Raw genomic sequence first — 12,918 nt, 5'->3', positions numbered from 1 at the left:
CCTCCCGAGGGGCACCAGCGGTTGCCAGCACCATTGAGGCTGCCTGTGAAAGGCACAGGGACACCAGCACCCTTGGCCGCCGTGTATTCTAACACAGAGGACGCAGGCAGGGGTGGTAACTTGCTGCAAGATAGGGAGCCGGGCGGAACTCAACCAACACCAGGAAGGCGGGTCCGAGGGTGCTCAGTGAGGACTGCTCAGGGAAGGGAGCCCAGAATTTTCGCCCCAAGGAACATCCTGAAAGAGAAAGAGCCCCACCCCCAGCCCAGCCCAGCGGAGGAAAATCTTCTCCCCCGACCTCCAGCTTCCCAAGGGCCAAAATTCAAAGCACCTTCTCCGGACTCCGACGGCCCTGGTTCGACTCCTACCACCGCTCACCCTGAACTTGAGCAAGTTATTTGATCTCTGGGAAACTCAGTTCCACTTAGGCAAAGAGGATGCAGGTCCCTCTCCAACAGCGGGGGTGAGACAAGCAAATGAGGTCTGGTACACTAAGGCTACTTCAATCAGCCGGTACAATGCCCGCAGCCAGGCGCTTCAGAACAGAATCCCGGTTCGGTAGGGGCCCAGAGAGGCTGGAAGAAATCTTCGAGGGTTGTGGAAAGGTGCGCCTGTTACCCCTTCCCCACAAACGAGGGCACCTGGCATCTAGCACAGCTGTGGCTTTCCATCAGCCACAGGAGCAAGGACCTGCCAGAGCCTCAAACACTGTGGTCACCCCCAAAGCCCTGACCCTGGGTTGCTGGGTACACTGTGGTCACGACCGAGTCAAGAGCCCGTTTGCTTCAGTCCCCCACTTCCCTGCGAGAGGAAGGGCCCCAGCTACTCACTCCCTCCTGGCCATGCGGCGCCCCAGCCTGCCCAAGGCTTCCGGGCTGAAAAGGTCTCCGGCCTCAGCACTGCGTTCCTGGCCCTGAGTCCCTGAGTTCCGCGCCCAGGACGCCCCGAGTCGCCCCAGCGCTCCAGGCGTCACAGCAGGCTCAGGCCCGCCCGGGTTGCGGATGATAAGAAGTCTAAGCCTCGGCCTGCCCCTGGGGGCAGTCGCGACCTGGGGCCCTCACGTCTGACGCCGGCCACGGCAAAAGCCTGAGTGCGTGGAGGCCCGGGTGCGAGGGGCAAGCGCGCACAGGTGCTGGCCCTGCGTCGTGGCTCCCGTGGTGTGGTCTGCGCACGCGCCTGGGCCGGCCCGCAGGTGCGGCTAGCTGAGGTTGAGGGCAACACCGAAGTCACAGGTGGCGGAAATAGGACGTGAAAAAGCCTCCGCGTGGGAGACTGACTCCACCCCAGACCCCAGCCCCGCGACTGTGGCCATAAATTCACCAGCAGCTCAGCGGACCCTCAGCCTTCCAGTCCCACCTCCCATCGCTCACAGTCCCCACCGCCTCCCAGTGCTTGGAGCCCCACCCGGGCCTCGGCCATGCCTCTGGCTCCGCGCACTAATAAGTCTAAATAGTCCCGAAAATCTGGTGGAGCACAGCCAGCCCTCCTGGGGGCCCGTAGCTGCTTCAACGCTGCCCGCAGGGGTCGCCCCCGGCGGCGCCGAGCCCTCACCTGGCTCAGCTCCCGCAACGTGTTAGCACGGGACCGGAAGGCCTCGGGCTCCAGCGCCAGCGCTGAGGGCGGCTGCACGCTGAGCGGCCTCAGGAAAGTGAAGTCACTGCCATCAGAGGCCGGGGAGAAGCACGTGCGGTAGCAGTGGCTCTGTGAGTCCGTGGGCCGCAGCGTCACCTCCATGTACTTGAGCGTGCCGTCGGAGCTGACCTGCAGGTTGGGACTAGACTGCTTATAGAATTCCCCCGAGGGGGAGTCCTGGCGCCGGCAGCACCGGCCCCCGCCCCCATCCCCGTCGGCCTGCCCCCGCAGGCACTTGGCGGACAGAAAGGTGAAGGTGGCTAAGGATAAGAGGCTGGTGGCTGCGAGGGCCACGATGAGGTAGAGGGTAAGGTCTGAGCGCTCGGGAGGGTGGGTAAGGAAGTCGCTGGATTTGGGCATTTCCTCCGGGTCCTCATCCACCAGGAGCAGCAGCACAGTGGCGGTGGAGGAGAGGGCAGGGTCGCCATTGTCCCGCACCAGCACCACCACCTGCTGCGTGTTAGCGTCGTCCTCCAGTAAGGCTCGGGCTGTGCGCACCTCGCCCGTGTGCGCGGACACGAGGAACAGCCCTGGGGCTGTGGACTGCGGCAACATCGAGTAGGACAGCCACGCGTTGTGGCCCGCATCCGCATCCACAGCTGTCACCTTGGTGACCAAGGAGCCCGGTGGGGCAGATCGAGGGAGGCGCTGCGGGGCGGAGAGCTCCCGGCCGGGCCGTGGGTGCAGCACAGCCGGGGCGTTATCATTCTGGTCTAGGACAAACACATGCAGTGATGTGTTGGCGGAGAGTGGGGGAGAGCCTGAGTCTCGAACCCCAACCACGATCTGTAGCATCTGCAGCAATTCGTAGTCAAAGGTTCTCTGGGCAAAGACCCGTCCATCCTCCGGGTTGACATACACAAAGGAGGATGCTGGGGCTCCCTGAATCTGACCCCCTACAATTGAGTAGGTGAGGCGGGCGTTATCCCCAGTGTCTGGATCCGAGGCTGCCACGGTGCAGAGGAGGGAGCCTGGGGGCCGGTTTTCTGGGATATAAGCGGTATAGAGTTGCTGGCTGAAGTGGGGCGCATTGTCGTTGACATCTGAAATGTTGAGCCTGATGGTGAGATGCGTGTGCAGAGGCGGTGAGCCGGCATCGCTGGCCAGCAGCTCGATGCTGTAGTGGGCTGTGGCCTCCCGGTCCAAGGGCTTGCTGGTTAGCAGGGAGTAGTGATTCTCAGAAGGCTTAATCTGAAATGGCAGGTCCGGAGGGATACTGAGGCTCACTTCACCGTTTCTGCCCGAGTCTCGGTCCCGCACATTAAACAACCCCACCACCGTGCCCACTGGGGTGCTCTCCGGGACGGGGTTGACCAAAGAGGCCAGCAGCACCTCTGGGGCATTGTCATTGGCATCCCCCACATCCACCTGAATCACACAGTGGCCTTCCATGGCCGGCTGTCCCTGGTCACGGGCTCTTGCATGAATTTCAAAGAAACTCGACTCCTCAAAGTCTACAGGACCCAACACATGGATCGCTCCACTGTTAGGGTCCAGGCCAAAGAGATTCCGCACTGCCTCTGATGTATGGTCTCCGAAAGCATAGTCCAGCTGGCCATTGGAGCCCTCATCTGGGTCGGTGGCATTGAGACGGAGCAGCAGCGTACCCACGGGGGCATTCTCCGGGAGTGCCACACGGACGACTGAGGACTGGAAGGCTGGAGCGTTGTCATTGATGTCCAGCACGATGACGGAGATGAGGCTGGTCCCTGAGCGGGCCGGGGTGCCCCCATCCACGGCAGTGAGCACCAGCTGATGTCTCGCCTGGGCTTCCCGATCCAGCTGCTGCTCTAGCACCAGCTCTGGGAACAGCTTCCCATCTTTGAGGGTCTTGACATTCAGGGAGAAGTGGCTGCTGGGGCTGAGGGTGTAAAAGCTCACGGTATTGGTGCCCACGTCCGGATCCTGGGCACTATCCAGTGGGAACCGTGCCCCAGGTGCAGCCGACTCTGAGATGCGCATCTCTCGCTCAGGGGTGGCAAAGCTCGGAGAGTTGTCGTTGAGATCCAGGATCTCCACCTCAACCCGGATCAGCTCCAGGGGGTGTTCAGTCACCACCTGCACTGGCAGCAGGCAGCTGGTGCTGGCTCCACACAGGCTCTCCCGGTCAATCTTCTGATTCACAGCCAGAGCGCCACTCACCAAGCTCAGGGAGAAATAGCGCCCGTTCTCTTCCGAGCCCAGCCGCAGGCGGCGGCTCAACAGATCTGTCACCTTTAAGCCCAGATCCTGAGCAACATTCCCCACCAGCGTCCCAGGCTCAGACTCCTCCACGGATGCATAGCGAAGCTGCCCAGACACCCAGCCCCAGGAGCACAAGGACAACATGCACAGCACTTGCCATCTCCCAGCGAGCTGCGGGGCTGTCTTGGGCCCCATGACCCAGAAGTCCCTTCCTGCAGAGCAACTCTGTGCTGTCCTGATCCAGGGCAGACCCGGGCCTTAGAATGCAGCGCTGAAATCTCTTATGGCTCCTTCCAGCCCCTTAAAAACTGCTCTGAGCTCTGCCTGCCTGCAGCAGTTCTTCTTAGTCACCGAATGGCGGGGGTGGGCGGTGGGGGGGGAGGGGAGTTAAATCCGAGTGGAGCTGGGGAGCTGGAGGAGGAGAGGCGGGCAGGAAGAGCAGATCCCCCACCTCACTTCTCAGTCTGATTGGCCAAAAAGTCTGTCTGCTCTCAACCAATTATGAAGTCTCCTCAGTCCCGGAAAGCTTGGGAACAGCCGCTGCCAACGTGTGTCACACAAGCCTCCCACCGCCCCACTCCCTTCGTGCCACAGGTTCACTCGGCCCCCTTGGCAGCGGAGTTTGACAGCTCAGATGGCACTCAACAGGGGAGACAAAGTGGTACACGGTCCTCAGGGCTCTGTCCCAGCAGCTTCCCAAAGGACTTCAAAGGTTTCCACTGCTCCACCTGAACCAACGGCATTTTTCCTCCAGGGAGAGGCAGAGCCCAAGTGTTCCCCTCCATCCCCTGCCCCGCCCAGTGCTGCTAAGGTGAGAGTGGTTGTCTCTTTGAGTTCCTCAACTGTACACCAGTTTTCTGACGCTGATTTCACTGGCAGCTTTGTCCCCAGCAGACAGTGCCCCCTGCTTCCAGTCTCCTGCATCTGGTTCAAGTCCCAGCAGGGACCTGATTGGGCTTCCTAAAGACCTGGCCCAAAAGATCCCAGCTACCACTTTGATCTGTGCCTCTTTATTCCCTTGGCTCTGCCTGCCCACCCCCACTTTTTTTTTTTCTCACTCTGCTATGGTTCAAATAGAGTTCCCATCATAGTGGGTTAGGGAGTACTAGATAATGTGAGGCAAAGGTTTTTAGCTCCCCTCAATCCATTGGAAAATGGTGATCCCTTGGGAACTGGACCCTGCCCCCATTCCAGAAGAGTCCAGAACACCGCTCTGGATATAGGGGATTGCCTTGTGCACCCCACCTTTGTGTACTTCAGCCTCCTAGGATCTCAGATTCTGTGCACATGCTCCCAGAGCCTGCCTCTTGACCACCAACCAATCACTTCCATTTCTTACTCTGAGGTAGGCGTAGCCCATCCCCGACGGCGGGTCTGTGACAGCTCCCTGGTTAATTCACAAAAGATGTCTGAAGCACAGCATCTACCACACAGTTAGCACTCACAATGACAGGGACATCCCTATGGGCTATTTCAGGGAGGCCAGGGCTCTCAGCGGCACGACCGACCCAGACACAGGCCTGGATCCCAACACCCCTCAAGCATCGACTGAGCCTGCCAAGATCTCACCTCCAGCCCATAGAGAAGATCAGAGGGTGGGCAGCTGGGGCGAACAGGCTCCCCGGCCACAGGCGCACTGGGTGACTTCACCATCATGAAGCTATCGCTCCGAGTGGGTGCAGAAGCCAGGGGTGTGCAGCCGTGAGAGTGGCCTCCCACATCAACAAACTTGATAGGATCATCTGACCCTAGCTGGATCCGGAGGATCCCATTGGAAGGAGGAAGCCCCTCCCTCCTTCGGGATCTGCTGAGACAGGCACAGGTGCCAGCAGGAAAGCAGGTCACTCCACAGGCAGCCCCACGCAAGCACTTAGAGAGGAGTGCCACGAAGGAGCCAAAGGAAACAAAGCAAATTGCCACTAGGGAGACAGCCAAGTAGAGGGTCAGCCGGGATTCTCCTTCCCTGGGCGCCGAAGACTCCCGAAGATCAGGGACGACTGGGTGAGTGTCTTCTTCTAAGGACACCAGGAGAGTCACAGAGGTAGAAAGCGGCGGGCTGCCGCTGTCCTTCACCACGATGACCAGCTTCTGTGGTGGGAGATCAGCCGGAATGGGGACTGCCGTCCGCACCTCCCCTGCGTAGCGGGAGACTGCAAACAGGCTGGGGTCGGGGGCCTCCAGGAGCTGATAGGAAACCCAAGCGTTGTAGCCAGAGTCCAAGTCCACAGCGGTCACCTTCGTGACGAGGTGGCCGGCACCCACTGATGGAGGCAGTGCTTGGGGACATAAGGAGCCAGGCCGGGCCCGAGGGCGCAGCACAGCCGGGGCGTTGTCATTGAGGTCCAGCACAAATAGGCGCACCGTCACGGTGCTGCTGAGGGGCGGGGTGCCCCGGTCCCGGGCCTGCACCTCAAACTGCAGTGTCTGGGTTTGCTCATAGTCAAAGGACCGGGTGGCATGGACGGCTCCTGTCTGCGGGTTCAGAGAGATGAAGGAGGAAGCTGACACGTCGCGATTTCTGGGCTCCAGGAGAGAGTAGGAGATGAGCGCATTCAAGCCAGAGTCCGGGTCAGAGGCTGCAAGGGAGCAAAGCAGGTCCCCGGGGCGATTGTTCTCAGGGACAAACACCTCATGTGACCTCTGGAAGAAAGAAGGCGGATTATCATTCACGTCTGAAATATTCAGGAAGATAGTCCTGTGGGTACTCAGAGGAGGGCTCCCGGCGTCAGAGGCAGTGACCATGATGTCATAGCTGGATTTGGCCTCTCGGTCCAAGGGCCCTGCTGTCACCAGGGAGAACTGGTTCCTGAAGGCAGACTTGAGGGCAAAAGGCAGGTGGTCAGGGATACGGAGGCTGACGTCCCCGTTGGACCCCGAGTCAGGGTCCTGCACACTGATGAGTGCCACCACGGTACCAGGCTCCGCGCTCTCAGGGAGAGTCCCAAGCTCCGAGGTCACCGTGATGTGGGGGGCGTTGTCATTGACGTCCAGGAGATCCACCCGGAGGCTGCAATGCTGCTCCATGGCTGGGGAGCCCCCATCGCGGGCTCGCACATCAAATTCGTAGTAATTCTCGCTCTCGAAGTCCAGGGGTCCCTGCAGGGTAAGCTTTCCGGTAGTGGGGTGCAGGCTGAAGAGGTTTCTCACGCGATCAGGGGTGTGGCCACTGAAGGAGAAGGTGACGTTCCCGCTGGGACCCAGGTCCGGGTCGGAGGCATTGAGCTGGATGAGCACCATGCCCGCGGGCGCGCTCTCCGGCACGCTGATCCTGTAGCTGGATTGCTGGAAAGCCGGGGCGTTGTCGTTGACGTCCAGCACCGACACCCGGAGCTCCGCAGTGCCGGATCTCGGGGGATTCCCTCCATCCACAGCCGTCAGCACCAGGCGGTAGTCCGACTGCTTCTCGCGATCCAGCGGCTTCTCCAGCAGCAGCTCCGGGACCAGGCTGCCGTCGCTCCGCTTCTTGACATCCAGCGCGAAGTGCTCGTTGGAGCTCAGCCTGTAGCTGCTGATGGAATTGCTCCCCACATCTGCATCCTGAGCCTTCTCCAAGGGGAAACGCTGTCCTGGAGGGGCGGCCTCCCCGATTTCCAAGTCCAGCTGCTGCCGCGGGAAGCGGGGGGCGTGATCGTTCACATCGACGATCTCCACCTCGGCTCGGTACATTTCCAGAGGCCCTTCGGTGACGAACTCTAGGGGCACGATGCAGCTGGCACTGAGCCCGCACAGTGCCTCTCGATCGATTGGATTCTTGATGAGCAGGGCTCCACTGTCCAAATCCACACGGAAGTGTCTTTGGTTCACCTGTCCGGCGACCTGCAGCCTGCGCGCCGACAGACTCTCTGTATCCAGCAGGAAATCTTGGGCGACATTCCCTACAAAAGTCCCTTCCTGTGACTCCTCTGGGACCGGGTAGCGGATCTGCCCACAAACGTAACCCAGGTGGCAGAAGAGGAACAAAAGGGTAGCCCCCCGCCAGATTGCCAGCCGGCTTCTCACCTTGCAGAACATTGCTGCCGCCCGCTAATTCTCCGCCTGGTCCTGCGAAGCGGAAGAAGCCGACCCGCCCCAAACGGCCACAGCAGCTGGAGACACCTATCCCCTTTGCCCGCGCCAGCTCTGGCGCCGCTCCGCCGGCGCGGCAAGGGTTACGCGCCGTTTTTTGCTGGTGGCGGGGTAGATTTGTCTGCCTTTCACCACCCGATTGGCAGACAGCGGCTCCTGGGCTCAGCCAATAGGCTGAGCAGAGAACATCCCAATAGCAGCAGGGTTAATGCGTCGCAGCATTGGGGGGAAAAAAAGCCCACCAAAAAAAAAAAAAAAAAAAGGTTTCCAAAAATTATAATCATAAAATAAACCCCACTCTCTTTTCGCCTCCTTCCTGCACAACAGCATTTCTTGCCGCGATCCCTACCTCTGCAGGGAGGCAGACAACAGATATGCATTTTTTTCCTCTAACACACCAGCTCACCCCGCCCCTTTTCGGCTGGGAAAACGGCTCTAGCCTGAGCCCTAGCAACCTGCAGCCCAGACAGGGAGTAGCCATTTGAGACTGGTCACTTTGTCCAAGCCAGTGTTGTCATCAGCCAATACTGTAAATGAGTAGCTTCTCAGCCTGGTGGTATTAGGGCAACAGCTAATTGGCAGCGCTGCCATATACTTAAAAGTCTGCCCCTCTGCAGATTATTCAGAAATGTATCCATCGCTTTGCAGAGAAGGCTTACACGTAACGTAGCCAATTAAATTTATGCAGTGCCTGTTTTTATTGTAACAGGAGGCACGGGGGGAAACCAAACCTCTGTTATTCAGACATTTGCTAGTGATACACTAAATTGCCATTCATTGATTTGGAGGACGGTAATAAAAGCAGGGTGGAAGCCAAGAGAGAAAGATGTTCCAAAACAGTAAAGAATCCCTGTGTCTGGGAGGTGCTAAGGACTAGATCTCATTACCTGGCAGCATGCTAACGATCACAGATTTAACAGCCTCCTTGAGCGACTGGATCAGCTACCAGTGGCACTGTGCCTACAAATCTCCTTTATTTGACACCACAGCATTCTTGATATGTTGTTAATTACCAACAGAGACGTTTCAAAAGAGCAAGCTTTTTACTTAGCCCCAGGGGGCCTTTTGTAGATGGAGACTTGATCTCAACCCACCCCCACCCTCATCCAGACCTCCCAGTAGCCTGGCTACTGCCTTGCACAAGCACAGACGCACAATACATTCTACTATAAGTACCTGCAGGCTGTAACCTGAGTGACAAACACACCAGAGCACACAGAAAGAGAAAGATCCAAGATGATCTGATCTGGACAGAAGGGTTTTTTTCTTTTCTTTTTTTCTTTCTTTTTTTTTTTTTTTTTTTTTTTTTTTTTTGTCTAAACTCAGCCAAGTCCTTTCCTGGGTTTATTGCTGGCAGCCAAAGCTAGCAGCAAAAACTGCTGTTCTTATCCTCTCCCATTTTTTTCCCCCCAAAACCTTGATCTTCAGGAATATCCTGTTGACTACGGTGAGATCAGCTACCAAAATTTCAGTCTCAAAGGGAGGGAATCTGACTTTTTGTATTGTACTAAAAAATCTAAACTTCTTTTCATGGGAATGAGGGAGGCACAGTATACAAGCCAAACCTCCAGAAGTGTTTGTGGCAGAGTTCATTATCTTGGCAAATGGCACCATCATCCACCCAGCTGTCAGAATTCCCTGGGGGTGGGGTGGAGAGATCATCGTGGATTCATTCCTGTCGCTCACTTTCTATAGCAGGTCAATCAGCAAATCCTGATGATTTTATTGTCATCATCTCCCTTCCTCAGCACCACCACTGTGCTGGCTCAAGCATTTATCAATCTGCTCATCAAATAAAGCAATCACCTTCTCTCTGCTCTCTTTGTCTCCAGTCCCAATGTCCCCAAATCCATTTTACTTATGGCTGCCAGAATAGCCTCTTTGAAACAAAGCCTTGAAGACATCACATATGTCAGTTCAACATTCTGCAGTGACCATCATCCATACAGAATAAAATAAAAGTTCGCTGGCACGGCCTAAAGGTGACTCAGTGTGTAATCCCCACCTTCTTGCTCCACCCGACTCCTGCACACTGTTTTACACACACACTCTAAGATTCGGCAGTAACGAAATGCCATTAGCCCTCTGCACAGTATTTTGTGTAGTGGCTCCTTCCAGCCCTTGTACCCTTTTTACTATTTGACAAGCTCCTGCTCCATCTTAAGTGTCTAGCTCAAGCATCGCCACCTCTGGGAAGTCTCCCTGATTCCCCCAGCTGCCAGGAGCATTTCTTCCCCTTTGCTCCTACTGCTGCTTATACTATGCAGATCTCCATTACCTTTGCTCTGTCTCCTGTGGCCGTACTCAGTGTACCATAAAGGCAGCACAGTTGTCTTGTCATAGTTTACAGTGTCTGCTACATAGGGGTGCTAATGAGTGGGGAAGGTTGATGTTACCTTTATTAGCCTAACAAATATTTATTCAACACTTACTATGTACAGGCGCTTCATATGTATTCCTTTTGACTCTCACAACAACTTTGCCAAGCAGATGCTATCTTCATTTCATAGATGAGGAAACTGGAGTTCAGAGAGGCTAAGCAATGTGCCGAAAGTTAACCCAGTAGGACGGGCAGCACTACTCTTGCATTTGGAAGTTCACACCAAACCAAGCAGGCACACAGCCTGTTTCGCTAGAATCGAAGCCCAATAATGCCTTGATCGTGTATATCCCTGACTCCATCTTTGTGTGCCAGGTTTGCGCTTCTCTGATCTCTAGACTTCTTGACAACTTTATCAAGGTGCAATTCACATACCATACAATTCACCAGTTTCAACAGTACCATTCAATGTTTTTAAGTATGTTCCTCTTTACTAAACTGGTGCAATCTTCACCAGAATCTCATGATAGATTTTTTTTTTTTTTGTCACTCAAAAGAAACCCAATACATACTAGCCAGCTCCAGACTTTTAAAGAGGAAATGCCCAGGTACCAGTGGTTTAGGAAGGTGTTCTCTTTAGACAGCCGAAATACTGTCTTATCTCTTCCTTACAGTATAGAGCTATTCCGTGTAATGATTCCAGCTTGGGAAATGACATTATAGCACTTTTTCGAGAAAATTGGGCCTGGCCCAATAAAGCTGACTCCTGGTTCTGTGAACATCAGAATAACACTCGGCCTAATTAATATGCTGAATGACGGACTGGCAGAATCTAGGGCAATGATTTTCAAACCTGTCTGTAAGTTAGGATCACCAGAGGATTGTCAAGAAACACTGTCGTCTCTGTGCCACCATGAGAGCAGGTGTGTTCCCTAGTCTAGCGTGCCGGGGACCCTGGGCGACTCTAACGTGCGATCAGCTTGGAGGACGCTGTCTGCGACAAGAACCTCAGTTCTTTCCCAGGCTCTTTGGAAGAGCAGCAATGCTTGCCTCTGGCTGTCACCCTTCTTTAACCTTTCCAAGTTATCGACTTCATCATCTTTAGTTGCTCTCACATTTGCTCATTTCCAAGGTGTGTTTAAGATTTTGGGTGGGCTGGAAAACTAACAAAAATAACCATAGAGGCTGCTGGCTGCAGCACTGGCATCCCATACGCTGCTCCACTTCCAATCCAGCTCTCTGCTGATGCGCCTGGGAAAGCAGCAGAAGATGGCCCACGTGCTTGGGCCCCTCCCACCCATATGGGAGGCCCAGAAGAAGCTTCTGGCTCCTGGCTTCAGCCTGGCCCAGCCCTGGCTGTTGCCACCATTTTTGGAGTGAACCAGTGGATGGAGGACCTTTCTCTCTCTCCCTACCCAGCCCCTCTCTGTAACTCTGCCTTTCAAATAAATAAAACGATTCTTAAAAATATAACCACAGCAATGACTAATAATTTACACAGCAATGACTAATAATTTGCAACAGTCATAATATGCCATGCCAGGCCCTGTGCTGAGCGCTTTCATGAAGTATATCATCACTTAATCCTGAGACGCCCTTGCTCTTCCCTATTTGCTATCAAAAAGACTGAGAAAGGAGATCTAGCAACTTGACCCAGGACTGCTACTTGCTACTCATTTGTCTAACTGCCAAGTCCAAGAGCTGACAGCAGTCATGCCTGGGCGTCAACATCACAATGGTAAGGATGTGTAAGCTTCTCTCCAAGGCAAAGGCCTGTGGTCACCTGCATATCATCCTGACTGAGTGGCTACTTCACCTTTCCCAGGGTATACACTCACCTACCTTTCACGTTGCGTGTAGACCTAAGAAAAGCCGTGCTGGAAGGACAGGGAATAACGCTGGAGGTGCATCGAGAAGGACTGCCATGTCGTACTTGATGCTCATTTGGGTTGTCTAGATTTAGTTTTGGAATCAATTACTTTTGTAATTAAATGTGGCTCTTTTGGGCTGTGGGGAATTAAAGTTGGATGTAATTTTTCTTTATACCTTTCTGTATTTTCTGAATTTTCTATAGTGAACATGCATCATGTATGTATATATATGACCATATAGTCTATGTATGACTATATATGTATGACATCAAAATATCTGGTAAGTAACATGAGCATGATTTCTGGTAGTGTCCTTGAAATAAACTTAAAGGACGCCTAGAATTTCACTCATAGAAAGTTATCTGGGAATGAGGCACAGGATCTGTGCAGGCAATGGAAAAGTATCGGAAAGTCATTTTTAACGCAGATGTAGCAATGATTTGGAAGATGGGAATGGGGGTAGTTTTTATATTCCTAGCAGCTGCTAATGTTTAGCGTATCCAGCAACTTGCTCCCAAATGCAAATTATATCACAGAAGCTCTAAACACTGAGAACCTGGGTCACAGCAAAGCCACCCCTTAGCAAGACTGGTTAGTTGTGATGGCAATGAGTGCTGAGGGTGTGAATCGGGTCCACAGACTGAGTGAAATAACCCCATCTTGAAACGGAGCCACAAGCCACCCTCCAGCCAGCCACCTTCCTCCCAAAGTTTCCTCTAGCAAAGACCAGTGGAAAGTGTGGCTGCACCATCAGAAAAACGTCTTCATCCTGAAACTACTGCTGCATACCTTCCTGAACATGGTGCAGCATTGAGAGAAGCATTGACAAGCTTCGGGGATGACCTG

The 12,918-nt window shown here is 54.7% G+C and overlaps 1 protein-coding gene across 18 annotated transcripts in view; it reads right to left on the bottom strand.

The window, feature by feature from the left end:
* LOC100353508 (protocadherin gamma-C4) overlaps positions 1 to 12,918 on the bottom strand; it is a 191,400-nt gene that overhangs the window by 19,959 nt on the left and 158,523 nt on the right. Inside the window, exon 1 of one of the 18 annotated variants that reach the window (XM_017341120.3) lies at positions 5,386 to 12,890. The exons of 16 other annotated variants lie outside the window; for them this stretch is intronic. In XM_017341120.3, coding sequence (XP_017196609.3) covers positions 5,386 to 7,827 — 2,442 coding nt within the window. In that variant the 5' untranslated portion in view covers positions 7,828 to 12,890. Of the gene's footprint in view, positions 1 to 1,551; positions 5,359 to 5,385; positions 12,891 to 12,918 lie in introns of those variants that run through there. One more of the 18 variants, XM_017341119.3, reaches the window with a different exon arrangement.

This window comes from Oryctolagus cuniculus, chromosome 6 (genome assembly GCF_964237555.1).
Source record: "Oryctolagus cuniculus chromosome 6, mOryCun1.1, whole genome shotgun sequence".
NCBI lineage: Eukaryota > Metazoa > Chordata > Mammalia > Lagomorpha > Leporidae > Oryctolagus > Oryctolagus cuniculus.
Note: the sequence above shows the minus strand (reverse complement) of the source record. Positions and strands in the feature narration are given on the sequence as shown.